Source organism: Gavialis gangeticus, unplaced genomic scaffold (genome assembly GCF_001723915.1).
Source record: "Gavialis gangeticus isolate Ggan-Ray unplaced genomic scaffold, GavGan_comp1, whole genome shotgun sequence".
In the NCBI taxonomy this organism is placed as follows: domain Eukaryota; kingdom Metazoa; phylum Chordata; order Crocodylia; family Gavialidae; genus Gavialis; species Gavialis gangeticus.
In genome coordinates this window covers 15,348,499-15,366,125 of record NW_017729015.1, presented here as the reverse complement: position 1 = coordinate 15,366,125, position 17,627 = coordinate 15,348,499, and the positions used below count along the sequence as shown (strand labels likewise).

Here is a 17,627-nt window from a genome sequence, read left to right as displayed (position 1 = left end):
GCCGCCGCCGCCGCAGCGCCCGGGAGCTGTCCGCGGTGCTGAGCCGGGGTGCCGCAGGGGCCGCCGCCGACGCCGCGCTTCCCATGTGCATGCAGTATGCGCCTGCCCTGGAGGATGGATCACTGCCTCATCTACATCAACGCCTCGCTGCTCTTCTGCTTCAGCTACGCCAGCCTCTTCCTGGTGGAAGCAGGTAAGCGGCGACCCCCGCACGGCCCCCTGGCCCCCTCCATCCCCAGGCACCCTCCGGCCGCCCCGCCGGCCGGCGACCCGGGGCCTTGGCTGGGCAGCGGGAGAGGTGCAAGGCGCTGGAGTGGAACTTCACTGCGTTGTGCACAGTCCCGGCCTCCTGCGAGGGAGCGGGCAAGAGCCGGGCGCAGGGGGAGATGGAGACGGGGCTGGGCAGCTCGCGGTCTCGGGAGGAAAACCAAGCCGCGTCCGGAGTGGCCCCCTCCCCGGCGCGTGTGTCGGTGTGTGAGGGCAAGGGGGAGGCTGCGTGATCTGCTGCCAGCGCCAGAGAGCAGGGGCTGGATCTGTTTACATGGGAAATAGTTTCCTGTCATCGCTGGCTGTGACTTTGTTTTTCGCCAGTTCAAGGCAGGGGCTGGCTTTTCAGAAGTGACTAGCGGTTTTGGAGGCTGGCTTGTGACACCTTCCAGGGACCCGGTCTTGCTGGCTGGGAATCAGACCTCCTTAAGGTGTCTCGAGTCGGGTGCCCCAAGGCATCCGTCTCGGGAACAGAAGGCTCGGAGAAGGCCGGTGTGCCACGAAAGCGGCAGCCGTGAGGGACAGTATAGTGTTGGACGTTCTTTGGGCACTCACTGGCAAGGACCTTGAAAAGGCAGGCTCTCATCTCCCCTAATAAAGGGGCCTTCTCCTGTTCACAGTCTAAATATTAACAGACAAAGTGAAGCCAGCTGCACCCTGCTCAGGTCACGGCAGTTGAACTACAGCAGTTCCCCCCACTCCTTTTCCCTCTGTACACACCAACTTACACACGGAGCCTATGGGCTTCAGAGAGCAGACACCTATGTCAGAAGAGCATGTTGCCTACTTGCTGGAGTAATGGCCACAGTATAACTGGGTCCCTTTTTTCTGAGATATTTCTAGTGGCCAGTTCCTTTGGGACATTGAGGGAGAAGCTTTCTGAAAGACAGAGGTCACCGTATACTTAGCTCTAATTTTAAAACGTATGTCCTCAGATACAGCCGCCTCTTCACACGGCTACCGCTCTTTTTACCCAAGAGACCAGCCTAGGGCTGTAAGTGCTCTGCAGGTTCTGACATGTGCTGCCCATAAAGCACACGGTTACATTTAGAAAAGATCATTACAAGCCCAGACAGAATCAAAGGACACGTGAAAGTCCACCTCACTCATTCATTAGAGCACAGGTAAGATGGCTTTGAGATGTGGCTGAAACAGCTGCTGATTTGCAAATGCTGACTGCAAGAATATCTTGCATTTCAGAATACTGTACCCAGTCAGTGGTGATGTCCAGGTCTGGGAAGTGGACCTTCCTATAACGGATCCAGCCCGGTTAGGGGATAATCCTTGTTCTATTTGCACAGGGGCAGAAGTGACCCCAAAAATGTGCTTTTGGCTTTGACACAGTTGTCCCTGGTTGGTGTTCAAGTTCCAAAAGACACAGAAATCCTGGCCTAGCCACTTCCTAAACTGGGGCCTGGAAGATGGGGCGATTCATTCAAATATTCCTAAATGAATGACATGATGGGTAATGGACACAGCACAATAAAGGCATTTGCAGTTGTAATACCCTGCCTGATTTCTCACAAACTAGGAGAAGCTCTCCTTTTTCCATATCCTTGAGTCACCTCAGAATCAGCTCACTGGGAGGAAATAAGGGGTTTGATTCTGGCTCTAATTGGCTTTTGTGTCTTTGTTTTAACTGTGTGTTTTAGTCATTGTTTGTATCCTGCAAAGTGTCTGGGAGACGTTGGTGAGATGGGTAGATACATAAACATAGCAGCACTGTCTAATGGTTAGAGAGAACTGGCAGGCAGGATTCCTAGGTCCTGTCCCCAGCTCTGCTAGTGCCTCATTGTGTGACCTTGGGGAAGTCACTACCCCTCTGTGCCATCCTTTTATTTAGCTGACTCCTGTCACCATTGTGTCTGAGTGCTCTGCAAACACAGATGAGCTCCTTCTCATGACTGCCGTATTAGGAAGGAAGTGTCATTACCCCCATTTTCCAGAAAGGAAACAGAAGAGTGCGGGGATGGCATGAGTTAGGCAAGGTTGCACAGGGAGTTGGCAGCAGTGCACAGAATCAAAGCCAGTGTCCCAACCCCCAGTCCAACGCCTTCACTGTAAGACGGTTCTTTCTTGTAGCTTCTGCATCTCTATGAAATGTGGGTAATGGCACATCCCTGCCATGAAGGAGGATTACAAGGATAAACTCATTAACGCAGCAAAGTGCTTTGAGATCCCCACATTGAAGGTGCTGGAGAAGGGTCAGGCTTGTGTGAACTTACTAGTGGATTAGGCATGTTCTCGGTCAAGGGAGCCCTTGGGTTGCAACACTTATCAGAAAGCACAACCCTGCTGAAAGCGCGGGTGCTCCCCAGCAAAGAGGAAGAAGCACCTGTCTGCCTGATCCAAAGGAGATCTTTTGGGGTTGAGGCAATTATCAAAATCTCAGCTCCTGTATGGGCCAGATCCTGTGGAAATAGGATTGTGGCAATGCCCCAGCAAGCCCCGGTGGTGCACTTAGACACAGAAACACCTGCCCTTTGTGCCAAGTTCAGGCAGGGCATTTTCAAGTAGGCTTGAGCCTGCACTGACTATTTAAACCCTTCTTCCTTAGCAAAGGAGGCCTATTGCAAATGCTGCCTGCTCATTCAGTGTGAGTCTGGGGCTGGGCCCCTACCACGCATATAGTTGTGTATGTTTTCTGTTTGGTTGCAGTAAGAGGAGCAATGCAGAGATGGCTGGGAAAAGAGGACAGTGCAGAAGGGAAAGGTGGTTGTGTAATAGCTTCTAACCTGTAATGCTGTTGGACGGCTCTTGGGTTCACACTGGCAATCACATTAGCAGAGCCCTCCAACTAATTTCTATAGAAGTCTGCTCCGGGGGATCGCAGAGAAAACACTGAAGCCATTTGGTGGGTCTAAAATATGATTTAGCTGTATAATAGTGCTCGGCCTGGAGCCTGCATGGCCTGCTTTGCCTGGACTGTGAATCCCCGAGCTGCTGTCGGCCCTCTCCTCGTCAGTCAGAGGTGGTGAAAGAGGGAAGTGAGCTGTGCAGAACACAGAGTTGCAGGGCTGCCATTATGGGCTGCTGGAGCAGCAGGGGGATGTATGCAAAAATAATGAAAGGCCTCAAAATAGGCCAAAGCCACTGCAAGCTCCGGGTGCAAATAATTCTCCTGCAATCTGCTCCGCACAGCACATCCTGTCAGATTCATTCCTGGGAAGCAGAGGGGAAAGACTCAAACTTCCTGGGGGCATCAGGCAGCCTGAAACAGAAATCCCACAGAAATCAAGGGTGACATCTCCACTGACCTCGCTGGGAGCTGCTTGGAGCTCCACGTCCCCTAAATTCAAGGAGTTGGGCACTTCTACTTTTTACATGAACTCACTGCTGCTGCCACATCCACTGGCAAAAGCAGGCCCCAAACATCTAGTGAGCTCCTGCTCCAAGGCAGCTCAATGCTGCCAGCTTTTCCGGGCTATCCTTAGTGCTCTTTAGCTATTCCTCATATTAGGCTTTTCCTATTCTCGTGGTACCATGCTCTGTGCTCAGCTATCCCTGTGCAGTCCAAGGGCAAAGCGGGGAAAAGAGATGAAACCGAAGGCATTGGTTATTATATGAGGTGCCAAGGACCATCAGTTGCACTGATGCCCATGAGGACTCTGGGGACTCAGCGTGTGGCAGGATCGGGCTCCTAATCAGAGACAGAAGTGAGAAGCCAAAGGAGGAATGCACTAGAAAGCAACAGCCAGCCTGACACATCAGATTACAGATGGCAAACAACCCACCAGAGCCTGTTCCCACCTCACTATGGCCTTAGAGCTTCCCAGTCAGCTGAGAGACTCCATAAGCGCTTTACTGATTCCTGCATTTGGCAGAAATGAGATTTAATTGAAGTGTGGAGGTTTCTAACCTGTGTCAGCCTCTCACCATACAAAACCGACAAGGTTGCAGTAGTCTGTTCCAAATGCCACCTCCTTCGAAGAACGGTCATGGGGAAAAAATGGAGACTCATTTCACAGAGGAAGAAGCTCACACGCAGGCTAATCCTCCTCTCTTCCATGCACATGCATGCACAAGACAGAGAATTCACCACTGCCACATACTGTCTTCAGGGGAGCTGTATGCCCACCTGTACTGATGCTAAATTTAATCTGCTCTTTTAGTACTGTTAAATAAAAACCTCCTCATCCATAAAGTGCCCAGAATCCCAAATAAAGTCTGACATGAGTACAATTCAGTTAAAAGCCTACATTCGCCAGGAACTCAACTCCAATGTGCATAGTGAAGCCCAGAGTGGTTGATACAGAAACAAGTCTGGTTGGGACTACATCGAAAAGACCCTGAGAGTGATGCCCAACAGCTGCAGAATAATCATTTACTGCTCTGTACAGCTACATTTCTAAATGGGATGCACACAGCGCACAGATCAAACACAGCCCTAGTAAGATCAATACCGAGCTGGGTCCAGCAGAATCTAGTGAGGTTTCATAGTTTCATAGTTGTTAGGGGCTGGAAGGGACCTTACAGATCATTGGGTCCAGCCCCCCTGCGCTTGGGAAGGAAAAACTGCTGGGATCAGATGGTGCTGTCTAGTAGACTGGTCATGGGAACAAGAGCCAGGAACTCACTGAGTTCTCCCCATGACTCTGACAGTCACCCACTGTGACCTTGGGCTGGTCATTTATCTGTGTCCTATTTTCCCCGTTTGTCAAGCCACGACCATAAATCGGACCTGTCTCAGGGAAGTGATGAAGGTTCATTGGCTAATGTCTGTCCCATGTCAGGAAGGAGTACAGGAACAGTGTTGTTGATAAGAAGCACTGAATTGTGACAGTATAAAAATAGGATGAAAAATCCCAGTGGCCTGGAAGAATGGGAGCCCCGGCTCTATTACTGGGAAAAGCCTGGAGACAAGAGGCTGAAAATACCTACTGGGACCAGTCCAAACCTTTGGGGCTCAGGGTTGGAATATTCCCCGCAGTGCGTCTTCTAGCATTGTGTCCAGCTCGGGTTTAAATTGCAGTGGATTAGGTTGGTTCACTTAGCGTAATATGGAATTAGCATTATTTAGTATTTGTATTTCAGGAGCAGCTACAAACCAGATTAATGCAAGAGGCCCCCTGTGTGCCATATCAACGTTTCTTGTCTACCCCAAAACACTACTGACATAAAAGTCTCTTTACTGGGCATGACAGGTGAACTGAGAAAATATTCCACAAAGAGATACCATGAATCCTTAGGCTGGGACTTTCAAAGAGCCTGATAGACGGTCCTTTCCCAGTAAATTGAGTGAGAACTGTCTATCCTAATCCTCTAGGTATCTTTGAACACCTCAGCTTTGTAGGACACAGGGTCTCCATCCACCTCTGCCTTTGGTGCTGCTGTTCAATCATATCACAGAGCATCTGCTGTACTCTCAGAGCGATTTCTGTCTTAAGTGCTAAGAACTGTGTTCTTCCATCACCTCTGCAAAGAAAACCAATTAGCTCCTCTGAGTAAAAGTAGCACAAAGGAGCAGATTGTTACTAGTGCTGCCCAAGTGCCAAACCAGAGTGATTTTCTTCACTGTTTCACATAATACTCTGCCCGTCTCCATTTCAATGCATTTTACAAACTCAATGGTTCACCACAGCCCACCCTGAAGAGGAATGTTGCATTATCCCCATTTCATGGATGGGAAAAACTGAGGCACTGAGCATTTTCAGAGGCACCCCTCACCCACATTTAGGCCTCGACTTCCCAAAGGACTTGGCATATAGTAAGCACTGACACAGCTGTGACAGTCACAATGGTGACTGCTGAGCACCTTGAAACATCCAACCTTTATTTAGATGGCTAGAGAGAAACTGAGCTTTTCTGAATAGCTGGACCCAGGTGTGACTCTGGCCCTGTGGGATGCATGGTGCTTAAATGGGCTGGGTTAGGAATAGCACCCAGAGCCTTTCATTCTGTAACTTGAACTGTGGGCTACAAGGCAGCCTCCCTCAAACACCATCATTTGCAGGTGATACAGTTCCTGGATGCTGAGGTATTCTCTGCAGTGACAGCTGGCTAGAGGATTTGCACAGGAAAGATAAAGGGTTCTCTGGAGAGGGAATAAGAGCAGATAGATTTTTTTTCCCCTTCCTGGGTTAGGCAGCAGATGATTCTGGTCACATAAACCACTCCATGTGCTTTGGACTTGCTGAATTCCAAGCTGTGAACAAATTAACTTCTTTTGCCAAATAATTTGTTAGCATTTCCCCCCCGGGAGCTTAGGGTTTGAATCATCTAATTGGAACAAAACCTGCAGTTTGATATGAAAATGGTTAACGGGGCTGGTACAGGATCTCCGAGCCAACAATCTGTATCCACATCACACAGAGGGGAATCAAAGGGGAGCTGCTACAGCTTGGAAACAAGTGAGTCCAGAGCTGGCGTCCAGCTGGGAAAATGTGTGGGGAAACTAGCCCCGTGTTAGGCATTAAGAAGTGAGGTGTAAAGCTAATTAGAGACACATTGCTCCTTTCTCACCATGTAAATATAGGAGGGCAGAGGAGTCCCTTGGTCTACCAGGAAGGACCAGCAGTTTTATCACTATCAGCTTGTTCTGTCTCTTGGGTGATAAAATAATTGTCCCTTGGTCTCTAGAAGAGCATCTTTCTCAGAGCATTTCCCTCATGGTACACAGATAAGGGGCGGGCTGCAAAGTGCGACATAAAAAGGGCCGTGACGGTGATCTGGCCCTGGGTTTACAGTCTTAAAACCCAACCGAAGCCCTATCTCTGCCCCTCTCCAGGATTTAGCCAGCTTGAGGCCTATTAAACCAATGCTGGAGAAGGATGATCCTGGGTGCTATGCTCGTGATGACCTGGCAGTCGGTATTCCCATGTACTCCAAAGGGAGACTTGTGGAATTAAAGTCTGAGGCGCAGAGTCTCTCCTGTGGCTGAATGCTATTCAGTTGAGGAGATTGGGGCAAGGGTTACAGGGAAGCGGCTAGGTTGTACACCCATCCTGGTGTGACCTAGTACAGATGAGGGGTTGCTTCAGGGGGATCCCACGTTGGCCTGTTAGGAAGAGAACCCAGTTCCTTTGCAGTGTCTGTGTATCACAGAGAGTCTCAGTTCTCAGTGGGACTCCAGCTTTCTGCCTTTGCATGTACCCTCCTCGCGCCATGCCAAGTTGGTGAGTAGGAGCCATGGGGTTTGCCCCATTACTGGAGCATTTTTATGACAGGGAGGCAGCCTAACTGACTCCTTGGGAGCACTGCAGAACCACCAGTGGGGCTTGCTTTTGACACCATCAGCTCATAGCAAACAGCTCCCATTTCCCCCGCGTGACTCAGAGCCTGAATGGCAGTGGTGGGTCCATACTCCTTCCCACTCCCCTGCAGGCCTGGGTCATTAAATCACTCTGGAAGGCTGCAAGCTGCTTCAGCCCTTGCAAAATATGCTGTAAAGTCAACAAGAAATTAGACCTGTGGAAGAAAATCCTGCTGGCAGCGCAAAGAAAGGGATCTGAGAGGGAGCCAAACAAGTCCTTTCACATACGCTTCTCTTTTTCAGAGAGAAAGGACCCCTGCAGCCCGAGAAAGCGGAGGGGGTGGGTTACAGTGCCTCCAAGAGAACGTTGTTCAGGAGCTTAACAACAGGTCTTTGCCCTGCAGGTCATGTTCTTATGCCTCTTGCTTCCTCTGGAAAGGTCACAGCAGAGGGGACAAAAAGGCACTGTGATTTAATCCTGACATTTACTGCTTCTCCAGGGAAAGGCCATGTAGCTGGCTGGTACCGCCTGGGCCCAAGGAAAGTGGCAGTGGGACAGATCAGTCCACTCCTGAGCCCTAGTAGTGACCTAGGCACCCCCTTCCTGGAGGCTCTGAAGAACTTGAGCCTCGCAGCAGAAAAGAAACAGCTTGCAGAATCGGCTGAGGGATATGAGAATACATCCCAGTACAGCCACGTCAGCGTAGGGAGCGACTTCCCTGTTCTCCAGCTCCTTTCAAGTGCTGCTTCTGAAGGAGTTGAACATAAAGCGAATAGATTGCATGGGGAGTTTCTGCCCTTGGTACCTCTGGCCTAGAGAGACCAACCTAGAAAGGGGCTCAAACACCAGCTCTACTTCCTGAAGAGAGGATGCAGCCTGTGGAGCTGGCCTCAAAGGAGGTAACATTACTGCAGAGCCTCACTTCTGTGTACTTCAATGACTCCCTCCTGCCACTTGCAAAGCAAAGGGGAATGAGACTGACTTTCACTCCCAGCTACACGGGAAAGGCTGGTCGGGGAGAGCTGCAAACTCAGAATCGCTTCCAAAGAAAGATCCAGAGCAACAGTGAGTGTGTTCTGAGACAAGCCAGAATCCTCTGAGCTCCTGGCATGGATTCCCATTGTGTCCAATGGCACCTCATTATCCTGCCTCAATTTCTCCAGCTATGCAATGGGCATACAAATACCCACTGAAGTTCCAAGGGTACATAACGGAGTAGTTAGTTTACATCTACTTGACTCTCTCGGAGCCCACTCTCTTCTGCAGTTGGATGCCAGAAGGTCCTCCAAATACTTTAACCCTGATCCTAGGTGAAAGAGTCAGCTTCTCTTAGAGAGGCTGATACTGTGTAGATTCTTTTACACACTCATACACATATGAATGCCCCTTTTGCACACTCACACACACACAAATGTCTCTGCACAGTCACACATACACAAACATCCCTTTTGCATGCTCATGCACACAGGAACATCCCTTGTGCACACTCACACAAGCTCCCCTTTTGCACTTATGCACACAGGAGCACCCCTTGCTGCAGGCACTTGCTGCAGGCTTGTGAATTTCCACAGTCAGGTGTCCTGCTTCTGAAAGCTCCTCTCACAGAAAGCACTCATGATTCCCTGGGCCTTTACCTAGACAGTGACTTTCACTTATTTCTTTCTCAGCCAACATTGTAAAAAAACCAACATCCACATCTAATCTTTGGTCTCAGACTAAAAGATACCTGGGTGTCTTCCTCCAAGGAAGCCAGTGACAAGTGGCAGGAGATTTGGGGTGGGATTTGGAAAATGACTTAGGAGAACAAGCTCCATTGATTTTCAGTGAGACTCCGGCTCTAAAGACACTTCGGAGCTGTTGCAAATCCCACTCTAAGACCCCAGCAGCAGGGGCTTGAGGAAATTACATAGGCATAAGGAAGAGGCGATCCTACAGGAAGCTGCTGACAGAGTGAGATCGAATGGAAACTGGTAAGGACTCAGGGATAAAAGAATTGGACACTGAGAGGAGAAAGCTTTCAGGGAACTGGCCTAGGGGGATAACTGAAGTTGATGAAAGGCATCTCTCTTCTCAAGGCAGAGGAGAGAATAAAGAATATCTCTGAAACCTGCTGTAGTGGCCAAGCTGGGAAATAGATAGATCTGTCTGGACACAGCTTCCCAAGCTGGATCCTGGTCTTAGAGCACTGCGTGGGTCAGGTACCTTTTCAAGCAGCCACCCAGGGGACCAGGACAAATCAGTCTAATGGAGCACTACTGCTCTCTTTTTGTTTAAGATGGTCTTAAGGCAAGACGTTAGCTAACAAGGATGGTCTCTTATATCAGCTTCACTGTACCACTTATACATGGGGGATTAGGAATATTTACAGTATTAGGGAACTACAGGATCTAAGAACAGATTAGATACTGCACACTACATATGGCATTAAATATACACACAGTATTAGCTATGCAGAGGCTGTTGGATATAGATCAAGTCTACTAGACAGAAGCTATTAGGAGTGGACGGTACTGTATTAGGGTACTGGCTCTAGCACCAGTAGTGAATAGCTGAATAGGTTGGCTGTTAGGCACAGATAATACTAAAGGGTATATATGAGCAGGTATTACCTAAAAGGTAAGGTTGAGGCAGCAGTCTAGCTCTGGCTATCAATCAGGCAGGTATCAGACAAAGTACTCTACATATTATTTGTGCTTTCAGTCTCCCTCACTAAGAGAGATACTGGGTGATCATGGGCTGACAAACCTGCCAGCAAGTGTTATAATATGAACCCCTGTGAGACTATCAACATAACAGGAAAACGGGAGGTTTCCTACCCCACAGGCCTCCTGCTCTTGATGGCAGGAACTGCTGTTTGGAAGATGAAAAGCCAGGGACTGATCAGTCCAAAGCTGGAAAGCATTTTCTCTCTTAAAAAAAAAAAGAAAGGCCATTAATAATCAGCAGAGCATTTAATGAGAGGCTAGAAGGAGTTCTCAGCATTAAGAAGGGATTAATGGTAATCTTCACTGCTTCTGCCTCCTTGCTGCATGGAAAAGGCTATGACCTGCTCCTGCTGAAAAGGCCCAGGGCCTGGAGGAGTGAGGTCTGGCTGGTACACGCAGCATCCAGACCTTGCTGGGCTGGGGTCCACCCTGTGAAAGCTCCCTGTTGGAAGGAAACAAGAGAGAAATCATGGCTTCTGTCAAAGCAGCAGCTCCCTGGTCATCATTGGTGTGACTTCCACCTCACTGAACAAAAGGGACTGTGAGTACCATGGGCAGAGAGAAAGGAATGATTTTTCCTGTGCATGTACGTATCAAACCCAAATGCCACCAGAGACGGTGCTGTTTTCCCAGCAGAATTTGCTCTGATGGGGTCACAGCCCTTGGACTGGAATGAAGTTAAACTGCTGATTCACAAGCCCGGGAGCACACGGGTTGATTATTGACTAAAAGTCTGAGGCACCACGGCTGGGGCACGGGGAAGAAGTGTGTGCGAACAAGGCCAGGTGCCGGCTGCACAAAACGTTCCCCAGATCCCCGCCTGCGCGTTGGAACGAGCTCCCTTTGGATGTACACCACCCCTTCTGTGCTCCCTTTTGGGAACAGTTTGAGCTTTACTGGCACCAGTGTGTACTGCAAGCCAGATTCTGGAGCTGCACACTCAAGTGTTAAAGGGACCTGGCAGCTAGATTTGGGTGTCTGTGTGTTCATGGTGGAAATGCTCACCGACTTCTCAGCCCACTGAGGAACAGAAACCAGAGGCATAGGGCATAGGCCAGGGTGATCCTTGAAGTCAGGTGGGAGGGGTCCTTTGTTTCCCCAAATGTCCACCTATAACCAACTGACCTGCCCATGGGACTCATAGCTGGTATGGTGTGCATCAGTCAGCCTCTTTTAACGTAAAGGACAAATTTAGTCTGCGACAGAAACTGGATCCAATCTATCCAGCCACAATCTACTGGAACTGCAAAGAACTGGGATGGACCCTTGAGAGTTAAAAGGTTCATGGGATAAATCTGGATGATGAACAGATTGGAGGAAACCACAATCTGTTCACGGATCTTCCAGGAGCTGACAAAGAGGCCACATTTACTGAACACATATATAGCTGCAAATTGTTCGCTCAGTTCTGTGAATGGGGAACTCGCAGCCCTTGCTTTCTATTTCTGTCAAAGGCTGGGGCTGATTCTCCTCTCCCACCCATGCTATGCTGGTCCAACACTACTGATTTGGAATGACTCCTGATTTACAGGGGTGTGAGGAGAGAGCAGGCTTAGACCCATTGTGTTGGACTGGTGAGCATCTTCCCTTCATTCTGAATCTCCCTCTCTGGGTCTCTCCTGTGCAGGCAGGCTTAGTGAAGTATCCTCAACCCTCTTCCTCACCAGATTTCTCTCCTATGAGGCTCCTGCTGTATTGGTTCCAGTCTCTGTGAATCAGACTGGTCTGCAACCTAAGCACGCTTCCCTACCACCGCTCAGCCCCAGTCTCGTCTCACCTACTTGGGTTGAAGGTGTTTGTGCTGCTTCTCTGTACCTGCTGTCTCTTCCCAACTCCCCCTCACTTTATGGCAATAGCAAATGGAGGCATTTTTGCCAAGAAGCTTTCCTCAAGGTCATGAATGCCCCTGCTAAACTACAGAGATGCAGATGCCAGCCTAGGTGCCACCCACGTATACCTCTCTCTCCATCTCTGGATGTGCCTGTACTGACACACACTGCTTTCTCTTACTAAAACAATAATTCACCTTACTCAGTAGCCTTCCCTATCCCAGCCTCCATAAATCAGTCTGTGCTGCAGCAACTTCCCTCGACAACCTCCAGGAGAGCACAGCAGGCTGGGCTTTAACGGTACAGATGTACTTTAGGAAGCGCTGCATGCCCGGCTTGATGCAAGGCTGTTGGGCTGCAGCTGGAGACTGCCTGGCCTCCCATCTCTCAGCTCTGCCATGCCCTCCATATGTTCTCGCAAATTCAGGAGACATGACTCACAGACGTCCTTGTATGAATCTCTGCTGACTGCCCCTTACTAAAATTAGACCCTACTCTGTCTTGCCTGTAGGCTTTTCAAGTGGGTTTGGTAATGACAGAAGGTACAGATGGGCAGATCAAAGTCCTCTGTTTGTACCCCAGCAAGTAGAGCAAGTGTAGTGCTCCAACAACTGAGGCCAGAGTAGGACTGGTGCCGGGCAGCAGAAGGGAGTTTTGACCCCTTGGTCCATCTTTTCTTGACCTCTCTGCTGGGGCAGCCAGGGAGGGACTTAGTGACAATGTTGATGGGGGTGTTTGGCATCCTTCAGGAAGGGGAGTGAGACCTCTGACTCATTTTACATATGCTGCCAAAAAGATGGTGGAGACTGACTGGATCAGGTGAAAGGCTCTTCCTTTATAAAGGCTTTGAGTGATCAATCATTAGCCAATGCCCTGAGTTATATCACTGCTCCAGTCTTCTGCAATTGCAGCCATCTGGGCCAGGGACTCTTCTGTTGCCTTTCATTCCTCCCTTAAGGACTGTGGGCTCAGTTCACCTGGGCCTGAAAGTCTTGTCCAGCCCTCATTCCTCACAGCCTCATCCTCTCTCATACTTTTAAAGCATGATCACATCTGCTGGCACTGGCCACTCTGATGGCTTGAAACAGTGTTGTTGGGATGGGGGCATGGGGTCACTACACAGCAAGGTTTCAAAAACACACTGGCCACATGCTGGAAAGCTGCCAGTCCTGTTTTCTCCTTGAGGACGTTCACTGGGAGTGAAGTCGCTTGCAGATTTTCCCCTTTGAGCCTGGCAGTTTCCTGCTCCGCTCAAGGGGCTGGAGCTGGCTACAAAGCAGTGATGCAGAAGGCTGAGGCTTGCGGTAGCACCAGGGTCTCTGAAGGGGCAGGAGGCTGTAGGCAGGATTGTTAATCTTGGTGCATTTCGACCCCTGGAAGTGGGGGCTGCCTATTTCAGCTGCTGCACTGCCTTATATTTTGGTCCCTGGAGTGGAATCCATATGAAAAGTGGATGCCTAGGCCCCTATATGATTCAGGAAGTTAGGAGCCTCAAAACAGGACTGGGAATTCACTGCCTGCAGCTAGTGAATAAGAAGCACCAGACACTGGAGGTTTTCTGAGCTCTTGTCTCTCCCTGCACCTGAGAGTCCTCACCCAAGGGCTTCCATTCACTTGGGGTCTACAGCCCCTCTGGTACTTCCATACAGCCCCTTGTCCCCCATGCAGTGGTGCTCTGATGCCCTCACAGCACACTGTAAGTGGGGAGGGATATTCAAGAAATCCTTTGCTTTGAAGTTCTCTGAGCAACCAGCCTCTCCCCAGTCAGCCCAGCAGCCTCACAGCCGTGTGCAATTAAAATAAAGGGGCTAATACATAATTAACAGATAATAAATAATTACTAAATCACTGTTTCTTCTTGGCCTGGTGGCACGGTCAGGCAGAGAGTTTGTGTTTCGCCACAAGGCAGGAATAAAAATAAGATCAACATAAAGTGAACATGCCCCTGCTTATGGCACCTGCAGTTTTAAAGAGGGTGCCAGCATTTCCAAAGCTCCGCGGAAAGTTCTCATCCTAGGAGGTGTGGGGTATGCCCCGTGCCTCGCTGCAGCAGGGACAAGGCAGGAGACAGGGAGCCATGTGTGAGAAGGAGAGGATGGGATGGTGCGCTGGGGCTGAGAGGTTTCACATACAGTCTCAAAGGGTTAAAAATGTCACACGGGCAGGTTTAATGCCAATCCTAATCATCTAGGTGGGGAGGAGAAGCTAGAGACCTCCCCAGGGCTTGGGTGGAGCTCCACAGGCCTGCAGCCACACATATGAAAGCCATATACAGACTCCTCCTTTCTGAGGGTCACTGGGTGAATGGGGTTAAATCCTACCGCAGGAGATTGTATCTGTCTCTGCAAGGCAAATGCCCTCTCCCTCTCGCTAGCCCCTTCCCCACCTGTAGCAATGCCTTTTTCCTGATAAAGCTTATGCTTTCTCGCCCTTGCAGATAGCCCCTCTGCTCCAGTCAATGTTACAGTCAAACATCTGAAGGCCAACTCAGCTGTTGTGACCTGGGATGTTCTGGAGGATGAAGTCGTCATTGGATTTGCAATCTCCCAGCAGGTATCCTCATCATTGCTGCCCCGTTTCACCTCTGCTGGGCCCCCCTCTTCTCTACCCCACCACTTCCCTGGGCTTAGGGGCTGGCAGAGACAAGGGCAACCTCTGGATTTAAGCCCACCACCTTGCCTGCAGCTCTTGCAAGGCCCTTAAGAAGCTGGCGCAGAATCGCTCTCTTTCCTTGCCTTATCTCATCTCCCTGGGAGTGCATCTTGGACAGGGTGGCTGCAGGGAGCAAGATAAGGGTAATACCACCAGATGCCTGTGCAAGGTGGTTTAGTGGATCCCACACCTGCAGCACCCTTCTAACTAGGATGTCCAGCAGGAAACCAGGGGAGCCGAACTCCCCCATCCCTGTAGGACAGGGGCTGGGCACATCACCAGGATGGAGTCTCAGAAGCGAGCGCTGCCTGGGCTCATGTAGCTCATGCTACATTGGTGTCATTAATAGGCAGAAGGCTTCAGCTTCCAGGGACCGATCCAGCACTTGGCACTTACATTAAGTGCACTTACAAGTAAAGCTAAGTCTTCCTAAGGAAGGAAGCTCCCTCCCCGTGCGAGGCACAACAGGACACCTCCTCCCCTTCTCCAACCCCGGGCCTCATCCTGCTGGTTCACCAGCTCTCAGCTATGTCTTGTGGCAGGAAAACCAGCTTGAGGCATGAAAGGGAAAAACTGTGGGGCCTGGAGGTGCTGGGAGCTTTGCTGCTGCCTTCAGTGAGGGCAGGAGCAGGCTATTACCCTGCAGCACCATCGCGGTTCTCAGGCACCTCTTCCCCAAGCAGCGACTGTGCCCTGCCAGCCCTAGCAGACCTCAGCAATGGCTATGCCCAGTGTGTACGAGTGCCTCTAGGAATAGAGCAGTGAGGACCTGCATGCAAACCCTGTCTCTAAAAACCAGGCTGAGGGACCTGCTGTCTCACTCTTCTGGGGTTAAATTTGCCTGGTTGAGACTCCTGACAGGACTAAGTTAGAGGTGGTGCCTTGGCCTTGTGTTGGGCTTGGTGCCAGGCTGAAATATCCCCTTCAGGTCACTCTCAGTTGTGCCCTGTCTCTCTGGGGCCCTGCTTCCCTCAGTCACTCCCAGGGAGAATGGAAAGGGCGTAGGCAGCATGGGGTCTGCCGTGCCCCAGAGACAGAGCCCTCCCCCTGAGCTCACGGGCTTTCCTGCCTCGGGCTTGCAGAAGAAGGACGTGCGCATGATGCGCTTCATCCAGGAGCTGAACACCACCACGCGCTCCTGTGCCCTCTGGGACCTGGAGGAAGACACCGAGTACATCGTGCATGTCCAATCCATCAGCATCCAAGGCCAGAGCCCAGCTAGCGAGCCCGTGCTCTTCAAGACCCCCAGAGAAGCTGAGAAGCTGGCCTCAAAAAATAAAGGCAAGTGTAACCGAGGCCTTCTGTGGCCCCCTTGGCTGCCCAGGTGGGGTGAGGGGGAGCTATGGAGAGGGGGGACTGATGCATTTCCAAACAAGAATAGCTGAACTAAAAGCATTTCGAACTTGATTTTCCTCTCACCACTGCAGTGGAGATGGTGGGGCTTCAAACCCTACCTATGTCAGTATGTGAGCTTGCTCATTTAAAGCTGGCACCTTAACTGCAGTGTAGACAGACCCCTAGTGAGTGCAGGAGAATCCAGCTCACACGGGCTACAGGTCACTTCCGAATAAGACTGTACTAATGTCTAGGCAGGGACAGGCCCTCGTGCGATCCCATCTTTAGTACAGAACCCGCTGCCCGCAGCAAGTTGGCTGTCTTGGTGGAACAATGCCAGAATCTTAGTCACTCGTGCTGCCAAACCTTGACTCTCCATTCCTCTTTTATCTGGGTTGTAGCAGAAGAGGCACAGGAGATAGGGAAGATGTTTTCAGGGCTGGCATCCAGGAGGAGATTGCCAATAATCCTAGCAAGTGAAGGATGCCAGGGGAAATTCCTGGTCAGGCACTGCACTCGGTTTGAGTTAGAAGCCCTGGGACTGCCACCGTGGTATTGAGATGAGGCCCTGAGACTTACTCATTCTTCCTCTGCTTGGACTCAAAGTCAGCAGAGAAGAGATCCCATTTCCTGACATGTCAAGTGTCTGCCCAATCTTTAAGGCCAAGCAGAAAAGAGCCTTCATTTTTCCTTCTGGAAAAACATCCAGCCATTTCAGGTCGCATAAATGCACGTCAAACTCATGCTTCACATCATCAAGGCACTCTAGCAAGCAGGACAGTTAAAGAAGTCCATGTCTGAGAGGGTCCTTGATGACTCCTTTAGGGCCTGAACAGGCCTTTCAGCCAGGACTCATAGCATGCAGTGAGTTCCTAGCTCATTCTGCTGCAGTGTCTTGGTGCCTATAACCACCGAACTGCTGCTCATCTGAAAGCATGGAGAGAAGCACTGCCTACTTCCCAGGAGGCCTGAGTGATGCTCTTCTTTGTGCTTCGAGGTCAGGGAGGGGCACTATGCCCTATGATGGACTAATCTTTCCTGTATTCCTCAGTTCTACTAGAAAAGACTATGTGAAGGGCATAAATCCACAGCTGGGGTGGTGGGAATGCCAGTGATGGCTGGAATACACACAGCTTAGACATTATGGTGATAGACATGCCAACAAATGCCAGCCCAAGGAGCAGAATGGAGACACTACATCTCACTGAAAGTTTGGATAACCTTTGAACTTCATGCACTCCTAGTGCAGGCTGGGGCCCAGAGATAAAGGTGAGTGAGGAACTAGTTAGGGAGCTTCTGGAGGGACTGGATGTATTCAAGTCAGCTGGTCCGGACAATCTCCACCCTAGAGTACTAAAGGAATTGGCTGAGGTCATTGCAGGACCCCTGGCACAGCTTTACGAGCACTCGTGGTGCTCTGGTGTGGTGCCAGAGGGCTGGAATAGGGCCAACGTGGTTCCCATCTTCAAAAAGGGGAAGAAGGAGGACCCGGGAAACTATCGGCCAGTTAGTCTTACTTCAATTCTAGGCAAGCTGTTTGAGAAAATTATGCTGGCACACATTCATGAGGGGCCAGCAGGGGACTGCATGCTTAGGGGCAACCAACACGGGTTCATCAGTGGCAGGTCCTGTCAGACCAACCTGGT

At 50.4% G+C, this 17,627-nt stretch overlaps 1 protein-coding gene across 1 annotated transcript in view; it reads left to right on the top strand.

Moving 5' to 3' along the window:
* The first annotated feature begins 39 nt into the window (after positions 1–39).
* The window catches only part of FNDC5 (fibronectin type III domain containing 5), a 31,362-nt gene continuing 13,774 nt past the window's right edge, over positions 40–17,627 (top strand). The window contains exons 1-3 of the mRNA XM_019512326.1: positions 40–193; positions 14,432–14,547; positions 15,729–15,927. Of these exons, the coding sequence (XP_019367871.1) occupies positions 97–193; positions 14,432–14,547; positions 15,729–15,927 (412 nt within the window). The 5' untranslated portion in view covers positions 40–96. The remainder of the gene's footprint in view (positions 194–14,431; positions 14,548–15,728; positions 15,928–17,627) is intronic.